The sequence below is a fragment of the Triticum urartu genome, chromosome 4 (assembly GCF_003073215.2).
Source record: "Triticum urartu cultivar G1812 chromosome 4, Tu2.1, whole genome shotgun sequence".
Classification (NCBI taxonomy): Eukaryota; Viridiplantae; Streptophyta; class Magnoliopsida; order Poales; family Poaceae; genus Triticum; species Triticum urartu.
In genome coordinates this window covers 15,216,722-15,239,969 of record NC_053025.1, presented here as the reverse complement: position 1 = coordinate 15,239,969, position 23,248 = coordinate 15,216,722, and the positions used below count along the sequence as shown (strand labels likewise).

The 23,248-nt window shown below is 47.8% G+C and overlaps 1 protein-coding gene and 1 long non-coding RNA gene across 4 annotated transcripts; both read right to left on the bottom strand.

The window, feature by feature from the left end:
- Positions 1-4,218: 4,218 nt before the first annotated feature.
- Positions 4,219-5,958, bottom strand: LOC125550297 (1,4-dihydroxy-2-naphthoyl-CoA thioesterase 1-like). Of its 2 annotated transcripts, XM_048713268.1 has the most exons (4): positions 5,823-5,958; positions 5,395-5,688; positions 5,065-5,256; positions 4,219-4,571 (listed from the first exon to the last, which is right to left on the bottom strand). In XM_048713268.1, the coding sequence occupies exons 2-4, from the start codon at positions 5,647-5,649 to the stop codon at positions 4,419-4,421; spliced, it is 600 nt and encodes a 199-aa protein (XP_048569225.1). In that variant the 5' UTR covers positions 5,650-5,688; positions 5,823-5,958; the 3' UTR covers positions 4,219-4,418. The 2 variants fall into 2 exon arrangements, with proteins under 2 accessions (XP_048569225.1, XP_048569224.1); XM_048713267.1 differs by lacking the exon at positions 5,823-5,958 and having other exon boundaries at positions 5,395-5,796.
- A 1,420-nt stretch (positions 5,959-7,378) lies between these two features.
- Positions 7,379-8,981, bottom strand: LOC125553420. 2 transcript variants are annotated; one of them, XR_007304050.1, is made up of 4 exons: positions 8,643-8,981; positions 8,449-8,561; positions 8,167-8,314; positions 7,379-7,707 (listed from the first exon to the last, which is right to left on the bottom strand). It is a non-coding gene; the product is annotated as an uncharacterized LOC125553420 (long non-coding RNA). The 2 variants fall into 2 exon arrangements; XR_007304051.1 differs by having other exon boundaries at positions 8,472-8,561.
- Positions 8,982-23,248: the final 14,267 nt, after the last annotated feature.

Sequence of the window (23,248 nt, the reverse complement as noted above, 5' to 3'; positions counted from 1 at the left end):
ATAATAAAGAAACTAAATTTAAAGTGATAACTATATATTACGTAAAATTCGTGGCCGAACTGTCCACGTGCTTTAAACTTAAAACATTAAAAAATAAACTTAAGCTCCAAAAGAAACCCTAGAACGGACGTCGCCGTCTCCTCCGTCCGCACTACAGTCGATGAAGGGAGGCGGATGCCACGGGTGGGCTGGTGGCGCCTGCAATCATCCGGTGCTCAAACTTTCTATGAACTTGCACGCCGGCTGTGTTACGGTCTATCCAGCATCAGTCCAAATGTCTGAGTAAGATAGTCAATTTTAGGTACCTTCATTTTCGTTTCCATGTTCAAACTAATGCAATATGTATTCAAAGTTCCCGAAATAAAGAAACACGATTTAGATTGTTGCACACCTTCACTCTATGGAAGAATGAAAATCCTTTTCCTGATACCTCTCATCCTTATGCCGACAGAAATGAAGTGAAATGGGAAGACCATGAAATACAATTTCCACACCTGATATCTTTGTCGTGCTCTACTGTTTTCTTCCTTTCATATGTTTCACACTGAACAATATATATAGCCAAGATGGGAAGAAAGGCGTATGTATATCTGGACAACTAGACCCGGCATTGACGCAACAGTCGTACACCATTTAAAAATGCCAACAGAGCTGCATATACCAGTAATAAAAGGAATAAATCCAAAAGGTATATATGATTACTATTTCCCTTTTCCTTATACTTTCGTGTTACTGCAAAATTCGGCTGCTTAATTTCAGCAATGGTTTTAACATTCTGAAAGGACACATAATTTATTCTATGTTATTTCATAGTGATAAGCGCCTAAAGAAAGTAGTTTTAACAGCTCCATCGGTGCTGATGAGCTCATGGATAAATTTTCGGGTGTTTCATCTCGAGAGAATTTTTTTATTTTGCATTACTCTCTTAAGCGAACAGAACTTGCAGTTTATTTATGTCATGTCTGTTACTCTGCTACTTATCTTACAGTCACTAAGAAGAGATATCTAAGAGTATTTCCAACAGTCAAACCTGATATCTAAGCGTATATGTGAACATTGTATTGCCAATTTCTTGCGTAGTATTTTAAGATCAAACTATTGAAATTCTGATTTTGTGAAGCACAGAAAAGCTGTACAGATTTTTGAGCACATTTACTGTTTGGCACATTGCATATCCTTTTCCTGATACCTCCCATCTTTATGCGGACAGATTCAAGGAAATGAAAATACCATGAAACTTGACATATGTCTGCAATGCACCTGATATCTTTTCTTCATGTTTGTTGATGTCTTATGTACCTTTACCAGACTTTATAACCAAGACTGTGAAGACACGGAAGACAAGATTGAAAATCTCGGTGCAGCGCATGTAAATCCATTACATGATGGCGGGATCATCCTTGACCCATTGTGGGTCGTGAGGCTGCGGAACGGAGCAGGCGCCGACGTGGGAACGGAGATTGCATCACCCAAGGTGGACGTCGAAGAGGTGGCACCCGCTCGACCTCCACCGCGCGGAAGAGCTCCGGCCAGCGTCGGTCGTCTGCTCACCCACCGGCACAAGCGGCGTCGCGAGCGGGGACGGTGGGAGCACGCCCGCCACCAGGGCCGCGAGCCTCGACGCCCGGGGCGGCTGGTGAGCAGCCACCACCAGGGTCCGCGCACTGGGCCATCGAGCGCCGCGCGAGCTTGCCATCATCGCAACGGCCAGGAATTCACCAAAAGACGGCGGCGCGAGGGAGACCGGCACCTCAACAAGGCCATCGGCCTCTAGCTCGTCGTCGGCAATGTCTGCCCAGCGGAACGGCACGGGCTGGGGGATCCAAGTCGGCCTCGGCGTGGAGGGCGTCACCATCGCGCGCGCGCGCCATGCCGACCGAACACATCAGCACCGCCGGCCATAGTGCATGCAAAGATGGGAATAGGTAGACATAGAAAAGTGGGAAATTAGGTGCAAAGCAATCAATATTGTGTTGGCATTCATTCTCAAAAAATAAAAATATTGTGTTGGCATTAGTCGTACATAGTACTACCTTCGTCTAGGTGAAATAAGTCATTCGCATAGTTCTAGGTTATCGATTTGAGGAATTAAATATGCGTTACATGTCATGAAAAGTATATCATTAGATTTCTACACGGATGTAGTTTCTAAATATATATTTTTTATCACATATAATACATATTTAGATAGTTAAATCGTCGATCTAAAACTACGCGAATAACTTATTCACTGAGACGGAGGTAGTAGGTGGGATTATTGCTTAGAGATGGCATATGAGTTACTGCAAATACATAGAAATAAAAGCATGAACTATACACGACTTCAAAAATATTTATTGACTTGTGCATTTATGGTGTTAGAACCTGTCTGGGTCACATGTTTGAGAAACGCGGGATTGTAAAATCACACGAATCTGACAAGTATGCAAGTGCAAAATAAAGAATTGTGAAAAGGAAAAAAAACATGCAATATCTATCATCTGGATAGATCACCTAGAAAAAGAAACTCATAAAAACTGTCTCCCTCCTACATGGACGAGTTTGAAAATGAGGTTTGAGTTGATGTTTAAATTTCTATGCAATTGAGGCATACACAGCCAATCCATAGATTTTAGTAGAGAGGCAACTAATATTTATGAACATTGACAGGCCAAATATTACTAGTTTTGATAGCATTCACATGAAAAAAATTATATGAGACCAGGTCTCACGGTTAGCAGATGAGACCCGTCCTGATGGATGACACATGGCATTCACAAATCACAAAGCATCTAATCTCTCTCTCCCCTTGATTTTAAGTGGGGGTAGGGGATGCTTTGAGATTTGTGAATGCCACATGTCATCCATCCAGGATGGGTCTCGCGTGAGACCTGGTCTCATAGAATTCTTTTCCGCATTCACGGTGCTTAGAGGCTTGCTTGCCCTTATGCCGAGCCCCACAACCAGCATCTAAGGATGTCCTTTTCCTGATACTTCCCACACTACAGGAAAACAATTGTAAGCCATGTACCTAATACACTCGGCTTATGCCGATTTGAACTCGGTTTATCAGTAAGCAAGTAAAACTTCCGGCTTATAATACACAACTTACAGTGGACCGTCTTATCAGGTATAAGCCGGGTGCCGAGGCAAAAAAATTTGGTTTATATATAAGCCGAGTGTTTGTATATAAAGTAACATGATGGCAGACGACTGTTAACGGCCACATGTCATCGTCTGTATAAGCCAAGTGTCGGTATATGTTGCATGGTTTATATCTGAGTGCTCTGTACATTACACAGTTTATATATAAGCCAGGTGCCGCCGCAGGCCGCACGATTTCTATATAAGCCATGTGCATCTATGTTATTCATGGGTTATACATAAGCCAGGTGCCGCTCCGATGCTTTCATTGTGCACACGGCTTATATACCCTGTAAGCCGAGTGCTGTCTTAGGGCACACGGCTTATAGGCTGCTCCGTGAGCCACCTTCGCTGTAGACATATGGCAGATGTTGGCAGATGTCTTTGCCGACTGGGAGTTGTAAGCCAACTGCTTTTTCCTGTAGATATTGTGTGCTCCCTATAAGCCGAGAGCTTTTTTGCAACAAGCGGCTTAGGGCATTTTCAATGCAAGACGCTTGTGCAGGCGCTTAGAGGAATAAAAATAATACCATAAAATCAAAAGATCTTCGGATCGCTATTTGCCCCAACGCTGGACGCTAACAGACGGGCGCTAATTAATCGCTAAACCAGGTAGAAGGCCTATCGCTACATGCATCGCTCAAGTCCTGACGGAAAAAAAAAAGACGAAGCGCCCGCCTCCACCCTTTGCGCCGATGCTAGGTAAGGCGTTGGGATTTGTTGGTCTAACTGCCAACTGACCAGGTTATTAATCCTGGCGCCTGGCACTAGCGCCGGGCGTTGTAGATGCCCTTATAGATGGCTATAAGCCGAGTCCTTTGGATTCGCCGGGTGTTTTTTTTTTAGACTCGGCTTATAGGATAACACACGGGAAAACATGATTTTTCTGTAGTGGGCCAGCATTCGGATTACGCTGACAGATTTCAAAGAAAATGAAAATAGCATGAAACTTGATATATGTCTGCACCTGCACCTGATATTTTCTCTTCCTGAGTGTTGATCTTTTATGCTCCTTTACGAAACTTTATAACCAAGACTGGGAAGGCAGGGATTGGGGCCGGGGATGTGGTATTCGTATAGTAGCCCCCTTTAATATTTGCTCACAGATCAGAGTTACTGCATATATATAGTGTAATAATGAATGAATACAAAATGGAAGCACATTCCAAATCAGTAGTTGCTGGTGCTGGATAGTGAGATGCATCAACTACACACACGAAGCTTGTTCTTTCGAGTTGATCCATCTGTATTTGCACAAGAAATGTTTTTTTACAGAATCACGTATCAGTGGAGTTTCACAGTTTAGAGTATTTTCTAAGCGATTCTCCCGCACTTTTCATCTCATCCGGCACCGGTAGATTACAAAGGAGCGTGACCCTTGCCTTGGCGATTTGAGGCCCTTCCCCCTGTGTGGGTGCATCCATCTTCCATAGCTTCACCTCCCATACCTTCAAACCCATTTTAGCATCAACTATTAATTTCGATTAATTTCTAGCATCCTTCCATCATTCAGATTTGATAGCGACACGCATCTATGGAAGATAGCTTTAACAATTCCTTCAATGTCAGTGTGATCAGGACATGTCGCATTATTCTCCTCTTAAGCACGGAACAAGTTGCGGGTTGTTTATGCCAGCCACGTTAATTACTCTACCAAACTACCAGACTTGATACTAACATTTTTTTTTTTAGAAATGGAGGAGGACCTTCGACCTTTGCATCTGGACTTGATACTAACATGAAGTGGAACTCAAGCAGTTGTTTCAGAGTATCGATGAAATGTAATATCTGTACTTCTGTAGCAATACAGCATGCTTCAGTAAAAAAAAAAAGCCATCTCTGGTTTGTGGTTTGTTTAAGCTCTGCACTATCGACTACTGCTAGAGAAGAGGTTGACAATTCAGGTAAAAAAGCGAAATAGCAGGGGAAAATTAATATAACCTGGGTGAAGCGGCCGATGTGGACGGGGACGGCGCGCACGAGGACGGTGTCGCCGGTGGCGGCGCTCCGGAAGTGGTTGATGCTGGGCTGCATGCCGGCGACGCGGCGGTATCCCGAGGCCATGTGCGCGCCCATGCTCGCCAGGCCCTCCGCGATCAGCGCCGACACGCCGCCGTGCAGCACCTTGAACGGCTGCCGGCCGGCCACGAGCGCAAACACACGCGGCTTCTTTCAGTACACACGCAAAACGAAAGGTCGCGAGGCGACAGGTTTGCGACTCGCTGATCGATGGCCGGGGTCAGGTAGGTGGCTGAAGGGAGAAGGACGGACCTGGCAGCAGGTGTCCGTGACGAGGAGGCGACCGGTGAGCCGCGACGGCGAGACCTCCTCCATCTCGAAGCCTAGGGCGCTGAGCGGCACGTCCAGCTCCGCCGGCTTGGTGCTCGCCGGGCCCGTGGCGTCGCCCATGACGCGGCCGAGGTTCGTTGGGTTGACTGGCCGAGCCGAGGCGTGGTGGGGGGAAGGGAGGGTGCGGGTGCGGTGCACGTATGCGTGCGTGTCCTCCTCGTACTTCTCTTCCATCATCGAGCCTCTGCCCTGAAAGGGGAGGGCGTCACCGTGCCGCTGATCCAGAACGTCGGGAAGGTGAAGCCGCGGAGGGGAACACGATTAAAACTTGAAGGAAGATAAACGGAGAAGTAATCATCTCCGCTACCACAACACATGAAGGGAGGCGAAAGAGGGAGAAACGGTCGAACCAGGAGCTCCGTCGCTATCAGTTCGCCGCCGCCGGCGGCGGCGGCGGCATGGAGCGAGACACTTCGGCTACGTACGGAAGGCCCGCTAAATGAGTCATCCCCTCGTGACTGCGTAGCCCAAGGCGTCTCGGCCTGATTAATCACAGTGCTCACAGGTCGGTCCGAGGAGCAGCAGCCCGGTTACATTGGCCTCGGTCGTAAACAGGCCGGTCCGAGGAGCAGCAGACTGCGTAGCTCTGTTTTACTTTTTTGTAACAAAAATGCTACACCTACGTACACTTACATTCCCACCTTACGTAAAACTTCCTAAGGCTTTATTCGGTTGAAGTGGGGCGATTCCACGAGTGGTTTCTAACCTCCTAGGGATTGGGTGATCCCCGAATTGTCACCCAAACCCCTCTATTCTCCGTCCACATGAATCCCTGTATACATAACCTGTTCGGTTATTCCCTTTCTAATCCACATCTATGAATCGTTGCCGCTGGTCAACCTCAGGTCAAACTCAAGAACCCTAGAAGCTGTGGGAGAAGTAGAGGGGAAGGAAGAGGAGGAGAAGCTCACCGGATGGGAGAGGAGGAAGGAGTGGGGAAGTATGCCACCATCGTCGCCTCCGGATGGCCGCCGCCGCCGCTGAATCGCAGGAGAGAGAGAGAGAGCTTGGGGACTCGATTGTTTTCTGGCGTACCATTTCGTCGCTCGGGAGGGATTGGTTCCACGGGTAGAGTGGAGAGGATTTTATCCCGGGTAGTTCCACGGGGTTTGAGGGGGATTGGACGGGGGTGTAGCCCCAGCCGGGTTTAACCGAACACGTTCATAAAGTATGTTGGGGTCGAATCCCGGTCGGGGCGAAACCACGGGGTTCGGCGGGGATTGGACGCCAATCCCGGCGGGGAGGGGCTAACCGAACAAAGCCTAACTAATCTCTCCACCCCCCTGACTTCAACTGGGTGGGCCTCCCTCCTCTAGCTAATTTCGCCCAACAAAAAGATGCCACCTGACCTATTACGTTAATTACGTAAGACTAATTACGTAGATGTAGCATTGCTGTTTTTGTAACTAGGTGATGCCCCGCGCGTTGCTGCGGGACATTAGTGAGACAGATAGCTTAAAAGAAATGATGGGCACTCTAGACTGACAGCTATCTATAAGATATGAAAAATGAAACGAACAAATTGCAACACCTTGAATATGTACAACAATTATACACCAACATTTTCATGATCTTCTTGCGCTGCTTCAAGTCTGCATTTTCAGCACACTAAATTGCGAACAGAATATTAAGTAGGAGACGTTTAACACCAGAGTCTACAAATCATTGAACATTTGAAGATAAAAATTCATCATTGCAAGAATCTGAAAAGTACATATTGTTAGGCTATCGAGTTTGACATTTCTGAATGTAAAGAAGTATCATAAGCAAGAAATGTCTTAGTACTGCACTTGAAGATCTATGAATGCACAATGAAACTTAAAGACAAACATGAAAACTAATTTTCCTGTTGGCAACAAATGTGAAATGTGTTGATCTAGGGTACAGGCTGAAATAAAGTACCTAGTAGATAACTTTTCACATAAATAACTTATCCAAACACATTGTCGTTTCCCATTGATCTCTTACTGAAACAACTATAAGAAACACCACAAATGAAAAATGATGAGGTAGCATTTGAAGACATATCACCTCTGGAGCCCCTCAAATCCACTACACTAAATTGGAGCACATCATGCTGAGAAAAAATAAGGAAGGGATTGGCTGCAATTACACTATGCGATGTTCTCATTCTAGCCGAAGACACTCATGCTGAATCGCAGATGCAGCAGAGAGAGTAGGCGTCGTATGGTCGCTCGGTAGCCAATTCATCGCCTCCCTGGATGGCATGCATCCCTGCAGCCCAACCAAGGTGCAATAATTTCTCAAATTGAGGTAATTGGTGACAGCTAAAACTTCAGAAAATAATTAAATATCACAAACAAATATAATTCGAACGTTGTGATTTATACCAACAACTGCAGTCTGATGCATGCGTAAGCGAAATACCTATGGTTGGCAGCAGATGAGAAATAGTACCTAGGCATAACAAATGTGAAGCAAAAGTATACCTTATGATTTCATTATAGAAGCCGAACCGTATTCATTAATCAAGAAGTTAACCTTGCAAGCCATAATAACTATTTGCCTACATCATAAATTTTAAGATGTTGAAATCCCCATCGGTATTAAGAAGCACATAATACTTACATGGAAGATACATCACACAACACATGTTCAGTATTAACAAATCCATTTGGTAAAAGCTATACTGGATGGGAAAGAAAGCAAAGCAAACCCATGGCCTCCTCTTACCCCAAAAGTTAGCCAAAGATGTTGGAATGTGAGGAGTAACAGATAAGCTTGATGAAGGGTTGCCTGAGATTCACCATGAAACAAATCCAGCATCACCACATCCATACATTCTAGAACTTGTACGTGACCCCGATCCATATACCAATAGCTAGAAAAAATGAAACAGTAACGTCATGTAAGTAATACACATATTCATCTCTTACACTACAAAACACATACGCCTTCAGGCGAACAACTCAGGCGTAGGCATGGAGATCTGGACAAATAAATAACAGGACCAACCTCATCTTCCTGCTCATACGTACTTTGTGATAGAGGCACTATTTCGATTGGGATCAGGCAGCCTTGTCAGTACTTGGCATCGGTATGGCTCCATCAGGGCTGCAAAACTACACCTGAGGACCACAGGCAACGACAAATTTCAGATGGGATTTTGTGGAGGGGAACAGCCAGAAGGAGAACAGGGCGGTCCTCACCAGATTTCTTCTAGTGGACGCTTTAGTTCCTGCGACTTTGCGAGGCCGCGACGCGAGCGGGAATCGAGAGCACCGAAACCAACCCAAATCGATGGTGGTCGAGCAGCGGCAGCCGCCCGCGGTGGCTGGACGCAGCTACATGTGGTTGCGGCGGCCTATTTGGCGTCGACTGGCGAGCACTGGAGGAGGCGTCTCGCAGTGGAGGCAGATTTGTTAAGCAAGCCAAGAAGACGGAGCGGGGTGGCCGGACTCGATGGGAATTAAAGGAGCAGTGGAAGTGGAACGGGAAGGCGCATCAGGCTGTGTTGGTGCGCGTTTTTTGGGATGTGAGGAGCCGAGGAGGGTAGAGAAAGGTGGATGGATTGCGGGAGGAGGGTCAACTCGTGAGCTGCAGATCTAGCCAGCCATAGTCAATCAAACGGATGAACACATTTGTAGTGACGTGGAGGATTGTGAGGCCAGGAAAATCAGCTAGTGGGGGGCTCCTATTTAGATATAGAAGATATATGGCCTTCGGAAAGTTTGGCTGAGAGTGACTTGCACGATCAAGACCAGGAGAAAAAAAAATTCAGAGCTTTTTTTGCGGGGAATTTTTTTAGAGCCGACTTCACCAGATAGAACACCCAATCATCTACGACTTCTTTTAGAAACACCGAATACAAGTACACACGCACGCACACAATAACACCATCATGTGAATGCACTCACACAGCGCCTATTGAAGACCTAGTGATACTCTGTTGGTCTGACGAACCCAGAAACAACTCCATCACCTACACCGCATTGCTAGGGAATTCGACGAGAAAACCACAATTTAGTCCATCTTAGGATGATGGTGGAGAAACCCGTTCCCCGATGCCTCCCATCCTTAAGCTACCATCAGCAAATGAAGACGATGGAAACATTAGGTGATGTGACCCTCGTCTCTCTTACTGCGATCATTGATTTTTTTCTCTAATTGTGTTTCTCTTCTGTTCTCCTTTTCTTATTGTTCTGGTGCTGCATGTTTGGACGCGTTATATAGCAAAGATGGGATATATAGACATAGGAAAGTGGAAAATTAGGTGCCAAGCAATCAATATTGTATTGACATTAGTCATACATAGTAGGTGGTATTATGTCACACCCTCGATGCGACTATAGCTCCCACATGTCGAGGCACGACTTAGAGACATAATCGCATTGAAGGCATATATCGCAAGTTAGGCAATCTTCACAAACATCCCATGTAATATAATAAAATGGGAGATAACATAGTTGGCTTACACTCGCCACGTCAATCAAGTACATAAATAACATTACATCATCCAAACACTCATGGCCCGACTACGGCGTCAAAATAAAAGAGAACCCAACATGCGACAACGGTCCCGTTCACCCCCAACTGGGCACCACTACTGATCATCGGGAAAGGAAACATAGTAACGTTGAGAGTCTTCGTCGAACTCCCACTTGAGCTCATACGCGTCTCCTGGAGCGGAATCATCAGGCACTGCATCTGGTGTAATAGTAATCTGTGAGCCACAGGGTCTCAGCAATCTCGCACCCTCGCGATCAAGACTATTTAAGCTTATAGGTAAGGCAAGGTAAAATATGAGTGGAGCTGCAGCAAACGACTAGCAAGTATGGTGGCTAACTTATTCGCAAAAGAGAGCGGGAAGAGGAGGCAAAGCGCGAGCGAGAAACTAGCGAGCAACCTGCGCAAACATTACTCCTACACCGTGTCCACTTCCCGGACTCCGCCGAGAAGAGTCCATCACGGTAACACACTCAGTTGATTCATTTTAATTAATTAAGGTTCAAGTTATCTACAACCGGACATTAACAAATTCCCATCTGCCCATAACCGCGGGCACGGCTTTCGAAAATTCAAATCCCTGCAGGGGAGTCCCAACTTAGCCCATGACAAGCTCTCACGGTCAATGAAGGAATAGACCTCCTCCCAAGACGTTCCGATCAGACTCGGTATCTCGGTAATTCAAGACACTTCGATAGGTTAAAACAAGAGCAGCAACACCGCCCGAATGTGCCGACAAAACCCGATAGGAGCTGCACATATCTCTTTCTCAGGGCACACTCAGATTGTCCTAGGTACGGGTAGGCCAGCCCAGAGTTGCCCCTGGTGGCCACCGGTAGCTGACAGGTGGACCAACACTCAGAGGAGCACTGGCCCGGGGGGGGGGGTTAAAATAAAGATGACCCTTGAGTCTGCAGAACCCAAGGGAAAGAAAAGGCTAGGTGGCAAATGGTAAAACCAAGGTTGGGCATTGCTGGAAAAGCTTTAATCAAGGCGAACTATCAAGGGGTTCCCATTATAACCCAACCGCGTAAGGAACGCAAAATCCAGGAACATAACACCGATATGACGGAAACTAGGGCGGCATGAGTGGAACAAAACACTAGGCGAGATGCTGAGCCTTCCACCCTTTACCAAGTATATAGATGCATTAAGATAACATAGCAATATAATGATATCCCAACAAGTAAATAAATGTTCCAACAAGGAACGACCTCCAATCTTCACCTGCAAGTAGCAACGCTATAAGAGGGGCTGAGCAAAGCGGTAACATAGCCAATCAACGATTTGCTAGGACAATGGTGGGTTAGAGGTTTGACATGGCAATTTGGGAGGCTTGCAAGCAAGTGGTAGGCATTGTAGCAATGGCATAGCAAAAGAGCGAGCAGACTAGCATAGCAAAGATAGTAGTGATTTCGAGAGTATGATCATCTTGCCTGCACAGTTGTCAGAGTTGACTGGATCCTCAAAAGCAAACTCAACGGGCTCCTCGTTAGCGAACTCGTCTCCCGGCTCTACCCAAACAAGACAAACAAGCAACAAGGATACAATCAACCACGTGCAAACTCAAACAACACGATGCAAAGATGATATGCTATGCGGGATGCGATGCGGGATGCAAAATGCAAGATATGACAGGAAATGCATGAACCTGGTTTCAACTTGGAAAACCAAGTGTGCCACTGGAAAGATGAGATGAAATCGCTTGAAAACGATATAAAGAACGCCGGAATCGGAGTTACGGTTTGAAATGGCAAGCGATTCAAATATGACACCGGTTTGCGATTTACAGCAAGTAGGCATCTAAATGCAATGAGATGAACATGCTACAACACCCAAACATGACAACAAAATACATGGCAGGAATGCACACAAGATGCTTAACAAAAGTCTAGCACTGAGCTACGGCCAATTCATCCATTAACAGGTTCAAACAAGCATGGCAAAAATGCAAATGACAAACAGATTTCAGACTTAGTGAAATTAACACTTGTCTGGAATTCCAGATCAAGTAGCCCTCTTCGAAGCAACAAAACTACATGCTACAGGACCTGAACATGGCAAAGTAAAACATGTCATGGAGCTACTCAAGGAGATTTAACAAAAGTCCCTTAGTGACCTTGAGCCAAAATGGATCAGAAAATACAATTGCAAGCATGTGAACATAGCAAAAACATAATCAGTTTTCAGACAGTGAAAACTGACACATGCTGAAATATAACTCAAGTAGGCATGTTTACGAGCTCGATGCACTCACTACGGTGCAAGTCATGGCAAGACAAGCATACACCCATTAAGAAGGCACAAAATGCAATCTAGACATGGCAAGAACAATAGCATAGCATGCACAGATCAACTACAACATCATCGGCAAAATTGCAAACAAGTTGACAATCTGCCCAAATTCACAAAGTAACAAAAGTAGAGCTCGATTGAGTCAAGCTAGGGTGCTCCATAATTGCAAACAAAGACATGGATGGATAGAGCACTACAATATTAACAAAACTCCCTTACTGATCATCTTCAAAAGAGGCACGGATCACTAGGAAACAACAAGAACATATGGCATCATGAGATAAACAGCTCCAGGACTTAGTGAAATTACTAAGTCCCTGAAAACAGACTTATCAAGTGCACCACTTTGCAAGCTTGCACAAGTCACCACACACATCCTAAAAATACATGGGTTGCACCTCTGGAAATATGACAAAACCCTTAACAAAACACATGTAGAACTCACGGGCATATCATGCACACATTAATCATGGCAAAAATGACAGAAGTGCTAAACGGAGTAACAGATCTGGCAATTAACTCAAGTAGCCCTCTTCTAACAGCATTTCGGGCATCAAGATGAACTCAAATGAAAATGATGCAATGGAATGAAATGATGTACTCTCTGAGATGAACATTCTGATATACTATATGCATGAATCAGAGCTACGGATGCAAAGTTACGGAGCCGTGAACAGGAGCACTTGGATCGGAATTTCTGGGACTTAGACGAAATTTTACCCCTAGGGTTTACTGTTCACGGATCTCAGATCTGGCGCGAACACTGTAGCACGGCGGCGCGGATAACGAGGATGACCGGCCGATGTTGGTGGGGCTTGCCGGAGGTCGGGGGCCGGCCGGAGGGGACGAGGCGGCGGCGGCTTGGCGGCGGCGTGGCCGGGAGGCGCGGGGCGGCACGGCCGCGGTCGTCGCCGGCGAGGGCCGAGGCGGCCGCCGGCGAGGGCGCGCGCGGGCGGCGCGGTGGCGGGGAGCGGCGGCTGGGCGTGGGGAAGACGAGGCGGGCGGCGGCGCGGCGCTCTGGCCCGAGCGGTCGGCGGGGAGGGCCAGACTCGGGCCCTCGCGGGCCGGCGCGGCGGGGAGACGCGACGATGTGGGCGCCCGGGCGGACGAATCCCGGGGCGCCACGTGGCGGCGGACGGCGGTCCGGACACGTCCGTCGGTGCACTTTTGTCCGGCGCGCGTGAAGACGAATGGATCTAGGGTTTGATCCGGAATTTCGGAGGAGGGGCTAGTTTTATAGGTAGAGGGAGCTAGGAGAGTCCAAATGAGGTGCGGTTTTCGGCCACGCGATCGTGATCGAACGCTCTAGATGATGGAGCAGAGTTAGGTGGGTTTTGGGCCAAATTGGAGGGGTGTTGGGCTGCAACCCACACGAGGCCTTTTCGGTCCCTCGGTTAACCGTTGGAGCATCAAACGAAGTCCAAATGATACGAAACTTGACAGGCGGTCTACCGGTAGTAAACCAAGGCCGCTTGGCAAGTCTCGGTCCAATCCAGAAATGTTTAATCCTCACACACGAAATAAAGCTAGAAATGACCACCGGAGGAGAACGAAGCGCCGGAATGCAAAACGGACAACGGGGAAATGCTCGAATGCATGAGACGAACACGTATGCAAATGCAATGCACATGATGACATGATATGAGATGCATGACAACGACAACAACACACGGAGACAAAACCCGAACCCGAGAAAATAAATATAACTTAACGCCGGAAACGGCAAGAGTTGGAGTACAAATTGGGAAAGTTACATCCGGGGTGTTACATATTATTGCTTAGAGATGGCACTAGTTGGAAGAATTAAGAACCTAGCAGCAGGTGTCCATGACGATGAGGCGGCCGGTGACCCGCGATAGCGAGACCTACGGTAGAATTAAGAACCTAGCAACACAGGAGTTCTAACAAAAAAATAAGGGACTTCAAGAAGAAGAACAGAGTGAACGGTTTCAGCACAACTCTACGGTTTTACTACACACTTCTTGCACCGACTGTTGATCAAAATATCTATCACTTGAGGAGCGGTCCCTTGATCCCACAGAAAGGTGTACTGCTCCCCTTTTATGATGTGATTATAGATATGTGCGTACGGATATTGGACTGTGAATACATGAAATACACAAACGACTTTCCAAATCTTGACGTAGATCGGCGGCCCACAATCTGTGTGCCCGCCCATGCGTGCTAGAAATTCTCTCCAAAAAATCCTCCATGGGTGGGTGGATTTAAGTCCAGACCTTGACCCAATCTGTGATCCCGGGGCAGGGAAGTTTCTGATCTTGGAAGTTTGGGCTCCGGGATGTTGCCCTGCGGGTTCGGTATGCGGCCTGATTCTGGATTTAGTGTTAGGGCAGCGTCCTCCCGTGAGCGAGTATCCTGTTCGGAGATCTCGGGAACCCGGACGTAGTTCGTCCTCAGGATAGAGGGAGAATCGCTGCATTGCTCCTCCACCACCGCTATCTGATGGGTGACCGGCGGAGAGTTAATCTCTCTTTGGTTGGGTTTAAGCCCGATCCGATCGTAGTCCGTAGTGACTCCTAGAGCGGCAATGCGATCCAAGAGCTCGTTCAAAGACAAGAGCTCCATTGGATCCATCTGCTCGGCAAATTTTGAGCTGATGTGGAGGCTATTTTCTATGACCCGAGAGGTCATTGTCGGCGCAGCGCCCGAGCGAGCGGTCATGATGAAGCCGCCTAGTCAGAGAGTTTGGCCTATAGCCAGGGCTCCCCCAGAGGTGATGTTGTCCTTGACAACGAGGCGAGCCATTTTCCTTATGATGACGACATAGTGGAACTCTCAATGAAAGCACCAATGTCGGTACGCTGACCGTACGTGTGTTGAACGCGGAGGTGCCGTCCGTTCGGCGCTAGGATTTCCAGTGATTTGGATCACGTCGAGTACGACTTCCTCATCCCCGTTCTTTGAACGCTTCCTCGCGTGATCTACAAAGGTATGTAGATGCAATCCAATCACTCGTTGCTAGATGAACTCCTAGATGGATCTTGGTGAAACCGTAGGAAAATTTTTGTTTTCTGCAACGTTCCCCAACAGAAGCTTCGTAGACGGCGCCGGCGCCGAGCCAAGGACCACGAGGTCCGGAATTGGCGGTGGAGCAGGAGTGGCCGGCACCGCATTAGCCGGCGCTCGTGGTGGCCGGCAGCAGATGGGGGACAGCGCTCGTGGCGCCGACGCCAGGTCATGGCCCGAGTTCTGGAGCCCGGCTAGCCAGCGCTCATGGATGCTGGCGATGCGCTCGTCGACGGGGGTCAGAGGGAGGCGCGGCGGTGGGCGTGGCAGAGCCATCGGAGGAGAGGAGAGGGAGGGCGGTGAGGGAGAGAGAGAGCGGTGGGAACAGTGCGTCTGGGCGGTGACAGCAGAGTGGGGGGCGAGTTATGAGACGTCCCCTCCGTCTCCCGCGCTGCCCGAGGCATGCAATTGCCTCGCACGCATGGCCGCTCCCAGCCAGGCTCGCGAGAAACTGCCGATTCGGTCGGCAGTTTCCGCCGGGTCAGGCTGCGGGCTGCTTTAAGCTCCGTGCAGGCCACAAACCGCATGCAGCCCAGCCAACCAAACAGGCCACGCACAACGATGAGGTTGCCGGGGACGATCCGGTGGCGGCGGCAGAAGTAGTTCCAGCCCCGGCCAAGCACCATGTGCCCCTCGAAGTTCTAGACCTGCACCCAGAACATGCACCGCTTGTTCGCCGACAGTCTGACCACGTGCGGGAGCCGCTTGATGACCAGCCAGGTGTTCATCACCTCCACGAACTTGGGAGGGACGACGAGCATGGCGAGGTCCTCATTGTCCTTGATATGCTGGTAGAAGCGCAGCGGCTCCCTGGCCCCCTCCTCGTGGCCCTACCTCGGAGATCGTCCCCTAGAACGAGGCACGCTCATGAAGGCGATCCGGCCAGGTAGGTCCACCGTCCTGAGCCACCTATTCGTGGGGATGAAATCCTCGGCGCGCTCAGCTCCAGCCACCACCTGGGCTCCTCCTCCCGGCACATCCCAATCAGTCTTCAATATCTTGTCAGGTAAGATGACAAGTATTAGTGCACAAACTCTTTGCAAAATGGCACTGATCAGAGACATTTTCCCAAGAGCAAATTCCACTGATCAGTGCACAAACTCTTTGAGAAAATGCCACTTATCAATGGCACTTGCTGTTAGGAAAATGGCACTGATCAGTGGACTTGCCCAATAGCAAGCGCCATTGATAAGTGGCATTTTGCCCAACAGCAAGCGCCGTTGATAAGTGACATTTTCCTATGGGCATTTGCCTATGGGAAAATGCTACTTATCAATGACACTTGTTGTTGGGAAAATGCCACTGATCAGTGGCACTGATGAGTTGACTTGCTGTTGGGCAAGTCCACTGATCAGTGGCATCTGCTTTGCTGCAACTGGAACTCATCACTGCACTATCCTAACCACGGAAACATCTAAAAATAGCAACAACAAGTGCAATAGCACCCCTGTGCAGCCATGCAGATTTGGCACCATCCTAAAATTGTCCTACTACATGCACGTATAACATTCAACACAAACCCTAGCTTGAACATGTATGTTAGCAACATGAAACATAAACATGGTCCTAGATTGAACATGAACATGCCATCAGTCAACATGATTCTAGCATTCATCAGTCAACATGAACATGCCATCAGTATAACATTCATCAGTCAACATGAACATGATTCTAGCATTAACACAGCTACATCATGAACACAGATCATAGGACACACTAGCAGTAGCATAAGAAAATTATCCTAGCACACACAATGTACAAAACAAGAACAGATCAGTCCGATTGGATTCGATTGGGATCGCATCCAATCAAATCTGCAAGAATCCTATCTAATCCTATCGAATCCACTAACTACTAGCACATGCCTAAGAAATATACCCCTAATCTACATCTACGAGCAAGCATTGAGGGGGTTTGACTCACCGGAGCACGCGCAGCCGTGGCGAACCGAGGCCGGGGTGAAGACCCCGGCGGGAAGGAGAGAGGTGGCGGAGCAGAGGAGGAGCCGGCCTTGGCGATGGCCTGCGGCATCGACCCCGTGCTCACAACCACGCCGGAGGTCGAGGAGGATGGCCTGCCGACAGGAGAAAACCCTTGGACGGGGGTCAAGAAAACCCCCGTGCCCAATGGGGTCCCAAGAAGGGGAAGCTGATGGAAATATGCCCTAGAGGCAATAATAAAAGCATTATTATTATATTTCCTTGTTCATGATAATTGTCTTTATTCATGCTATAATTGTGTTATCCGGAAATCGTAATACATGTGTGAATAATAGACACCAACATGTCCCTAGTAAGCCTCTAGTTGACTAGCTCGTTGATCAATAGATAGTCATGGTTTCCTGACTATGGACATTGGATGTCATTGATAACGAGATCACATCATTAGGAGAATGATGTGATGGACAAGACCCAATCCTAAACATAGCATAAGATCGTATAGTTCGTTTGCTAGAGTTTTCCAATGTCAAGTATCTTTTCCTTAGACCATGAGATCGTGTAACTCCCAGATACCGTAGGAGTGCTTTGGGTGTGCCAAACGTCACAACATAACTGGGTGACTATAAAGGTATACTACGGGTATCTCCGAAAGTGTCTGTTGGGTTGACACGGATCAAGACTGGGATTTTTCACTCCATATGACGGAGAGGTATCACTGGGCCCACTCGGTAATGCATCATCATAATGAGCTCAAAGTGACCAAGTGTCTGGTCACAGGATCATGCGTTACGGTACGAGTAAAGTGACTTGCCGGTAATGAGATTGAACGAGGTATTGGGATACCGACGATCGAATCTCGGGCAAGTAACATACCGATTGACGAAGGGAATTGTATACGGGGTTGCTTGAATCCTCGACATCGTGGTTCATCCGATGAGATCATCGAGGAGCATGTGGGAGCCAACATGGGTATCCAGATCCCGCTGTTGGTTATTGATCGGAGAGCGATCTCGGTCATGTCTACATGTCTCCCGAACCCGTAGGGTCTACACACTTAAGGTTCGGTGACGCTAGGGTTGTAGGGATATGTATATGCAGTAACCCGAATGTTGTTCGGAGTCCCGGATGATATCCCGGACGTCACGAGGAGTTCCGAAATGGTCCAGAGGTAAAGAATTATATATAGGAAGTGCTATTTCGGGCATCGGGACAAGTTTCGGGGTCACCGGTATTGTACCGGGACCACCGGAAGGGTCCCGGGGGTCCACCGGGTGGGGCCACCTGCCCCGGGGGGCCACATGGGCTTTAGGGGGTGCGCCTTGGCCTATATGGGCCAAGGGCACCAGCCCCGAGAGGCCCATGCGCCTAGGGTTCAAGGAAGGGAAGAGTCCCAAAGGGGGAAGGCACCTCCTAGGTGCCTTGGGGAGGAGGGATTCCTCCCTTGGCCGCACCCCCCTAGGAGATTGGATCTCCTAGGGCCGGCGCCCCCCCTTGGACTCCCTATATATAGTGGGGAAAGGAGGGCCTCTCAGAACACGCCTTTGGTGCCTCCCTCTCCCTCTCCAACACATCCTCCTCCTCCATAGTGCTTAGCGAAGCCCTGCCGGAGTACTGCAGCTCCATCACCACCACGCCGTCGTGGTGCTGCTGGAGCCATCTTCCTCAACCTCTCCTTTCCCCTTGCTGGATCAAGAAGAAGGAGACGTTACGCTGACCGTACGTGTGTTGAACGCGGAGGTGCCGTCCGTTCAGCGCTAGGATTTTCGGTGATTTGGATCACATCGAGTACGACTTCCTCATCCCCGTTCTTTGAACGCTTCCGCGCGTGATCTACAAAGGTATGTAGATGCAATCCAATCACTCGTTGCTAGATGAACTCCTAGATGGATCTTGGTGAAACCGTAGGAAAATTTTTGTTTTCTGCAACGTTCCCCAACAGTGGCATCATGAGCTAGGTCTATGCGTAGTTCTCTTGCACGAGTAGAACACAATTCATTGTGGGCGTTGATGTTGTCAACTTTCTTGCCGCTACTAGTCTTATCTTGCTTCAACGGTATTGTGGGATGAAGCGGCCTGGACCAACCTTACACGTACGCTTACGTGAGACCGGTTCCACCGACAAACATGCACTAGTTGCATAAGGTGGCTGGCGGGTGTCTGTCTCTCCCACTTTAGTTGGAGCGGATTCGATGAAAAGGGTCCTTATGAAGGGTAAATAGAAGTTGACAAATCACGTTGTGGCTTTCACGTAGGTAAGAAAACGTTCTTGCTAGAACCCTACTTCAGCCACGTAAAACTTGCAACAACAATTAGAGGACGTCTAACTTGTTTTTGCAGCAAGTGCTTTGTGATATGATATGGCCAAAGTTGTGATGAATGATGAATGATATATATGTGATGTATGAGATGTTCATGCTATTGTAATAGGAATCACGACTTGCATGTCGATGAGTATGACAACTGGCAGGAGCCATAGGAGTTGTCTTTATTTTTTGTATGACCTGCGTGTCATTGAGAAACGCCATGTAAATTACTTTACTTTATTGCTAAACGCGTTAGCCATAGTAGTAGAAGTAATAGTTGGCGAGCAACTTCATGGAGACACGATGATGGAGATCATGATGATGGAGATCATGGTGTCATGCCGGTGACAAGATGATCATGGAGCTCCAAGATGGAGATCAAAGGAGCTATGTGATATTGGCCATATCATGTCACTATTATTATTTGATTGCATGTGATGTTTATCATGTTTTTGCATCTTGTTTGCTTAGAACAACGGTAGTAAATAAGATGATCCCTCATAATAATTTCAAGAAAGTGTTCCCCCTAACTGTGCACCATTGCGACAGTTTGTTGTTTCGAAGCACCACGTGATGATCGGGTGTGATAGATTCCAACGTTCACATACAACGGGTGTAAGACAGATTTACACATGCAAACACTTAGGTTGACTTGACGAGCCTAGCATGTACAGACATGGCCTTGGAACACAGAAGACCGAAAGGTCGAGCATGAGTCATATAGAAGATGCGATCAACATGAAGATGTTCACCGACGTTGACTAGTCCGTATCACGTGATGATCGGACACGGCCTAGTTAACTCGGATCATGTTATACTTAGATTACAGGAGGGATGTCTATCTAAGTGGGAGTTCATTGAATAATTTGATTAGATGGACTTAATTATCATGAACTTAGTCTAAAATATTTACAATATGTCTTGTAGATCAAATGGCCAACGTAGTCCTCAACTTCAACGCGTTCCTAGAGAAAACCAAGCTGAAAGACGATGGCAGCAACTACACGGACTGGGTCCGGAACCTGAGGATCATCCTCATAGCTGCCAAGAAAGATTATGTCCTACAAGCACCGCTGGGTGACGCACCTGTTCTCCCTACAGAACAATACATTATGAACGCTTGGCAGGCACGTACCGATGACTACTCCCTCGTTCAGTGCGGCATGCTTTACAGCTTAGAGCCGGGGCTCCAAAAGCGTTTTGAGAGACACGGAGCATATGAGATGTTCGAAGAGCTAAAAATGGTTTTCCAAGCTCATGCCCGGGTCGAGAGATATGAAGTCTCTGACAAGTTCTTCAGCTGTAAGATGGAGGAAAACAGTTCTGTCAGTGAGCACATACTCACTATATCTGGGTTGCATAACCGCTTGACTCAGCTGGGAGTTAATCTCCCGGATGACGCGGTCATTGACAGAATCCTTCAGTCGCTTCCACCGAGCTACTAGAGCTTTGTGATGAACTTCAATATGCAGGGGATGGAAAAGACCATTCCTGAAGTATTTGCAATGCTGAAATCAGTAGAGGTAGAAGTCAAGAAGGAACATCAAGTGTTGATGGTGAATAAAACCACTAAGTTCAAGAAAGGCAAGGGTAAGAAAACCTTCAAGAAAGACGGCAAGGGAGTTGCCGCGCAGTCTTGATTTAAGTTAAAACGAATCGTTATTTTGTATTTTACACAAAAGTCTCTGTCTTTTCTTGAAATCAACCCGCGGATCATATTTAAGTCAACCAAATGCTTTTTAAAATCATCCATATCTTTTAAACCGTAACTCCGATTTGAACATGTTATATATGAAATTTGATTAGAAAAATATGTAGAATATGAATATGAGATTATTTTTACCTGTTCGAAATATGCATGGTTGGCCTAGAGGTGTCTCGGTCATGTCTGCATGGTTTCCGAACCCGTAGGGTCTACACACTTAAGGTTCGATAACGCTAGGGTTATAAAGGAAGTTTGTATGTGGTTACCGAATGTTGTTCGGAGTCCCGGATGAGATCTCGGACGTCACGAGGAGTTCCGGAATGGTCCGGAGGTAAAGATTTATATATGGGAAGTCCTGTTTTGGTCACCGGAAGAGTTTCGGGGTTTATCGGTAACGTACCGGGACCACCGGGAGGGTCCCGAGGGTCCACCAAGTGGGGCCACATGCCCCGGAGGCTTGCATGGGCCAAGGGTGGTGAAGGACCAGCCCCTAAGTGGGCTGGTGCGCCTCCCACAAGGCCCAAGGCGCAGCAAAGGAGGAGAGAGGGGAAACCCTAGGCTTTGATGGGCCTAAGGCCCACCCTAGGGGGCGCCCCCTCTCTCCCCCTCTTGGCCGCCTCCCCTTTCCCATCTAGGGCTGCCGCCCCCCCTAGGGGTGGGAACCCTAGAGGGGGCGCACCCTCCTCCCTCTCCCCTATATATAGTGAGGCCTGGGGCTGCCCATGACACGCGATCTGATCTCTGCCTGATGGTGCAGCCCTCCCTCTCTTTCTCCTCATATCTCGCGGTGCTTGGCGAAGCCCTGCAGGATTGCCACGCTCCTCCATCACCACCACGCCGTTGTGCTGCTGCTGGATGGAGTCTTCCTCAACCTCTCCCTCTCTCCTTGCTGGATCAAGGCATGGGAGACGTCACCGGGCTGTACGTGTGTTGAACGCGGAGGTGCCGTCCGTTCGGCACTAGGATCATCGGTGATTTGGATCACGACGAGTACGACTCCATCAACTCCGTTCTCTTGAACGCTTCCGCTTAGCGATCTACAAGGGTATGTAGATGCACTCTTCTTCCCCTCGTTGCTAGATTACTCCATAGATTGATCTTGGTGATGCGTAGAAAATTTTGAATTTCTGCTACGTTACCCAACAGTGGCATCATGAGCTAGGTCTATGCGTAGTTTCTATGCACGAGTAGAACACAAAGTAGTTGTGGGCATTGATTTTGTTCAATATGCTTGCCGTTACTAGTCCAATCTTGATTCGGCGGCATCGTGGGATGAAGCGGCCCGGACCAACCTTACACGTATGCTTACGTGAGACCGGTTCCACCGACTGACATGCACTAGTTGCATTAGGTGGCTGGCGGGTGTCTGTCTCTCCTACTTTAGTCGGATCAGATTCGATGAAAAGGGTCCTTATGAAGGGTAAATAGCAATTGGCATATCACGTTGTGGTTTTTGCGTAGGTAAGAAACGTTCTTGCTAGAAACCCATAGCAGCCACGTAAAATATGCAAACAACAATTAGAGGACATCTAACTTGTTTTTGCAGGGTATGCTATGTGATGTGATATGGCCAAAGGATGTGATGAATGATATATGTGATGTATGAGATGATCATGTTCTTGTAATAGGAATCACGACTTGCATGTCAATGAGTATGACAACCGGCAGGAGCCATAGGAGTTGTCTTAATTTATTTATGACCTGCGTGTCAACATAAACGTCATGTAATTACTTTACTTTATTGCTAACCGTTAGCTGTAGAAGTAGAAGTAATAGTTGGCGAGACAACTTCATGAAGACACGATGATGGAGATCATGATGATGGAGATCATGGTGTCATGCCGGTGACGATGATGATCATGGAGCCCCGAAGATGGAGATCAAAAGGAGCAATATGATATTGGCCATATCATGTCACTATTTGATTGCATGTGATGTTTATCATGTTTATACATCTTATTTGCTTAGAACGACGGTAGTAAATAAGATGATCCCTCATTACAATTTCAAGAATGTGTTCTCCCCTAACTGTGCACCGG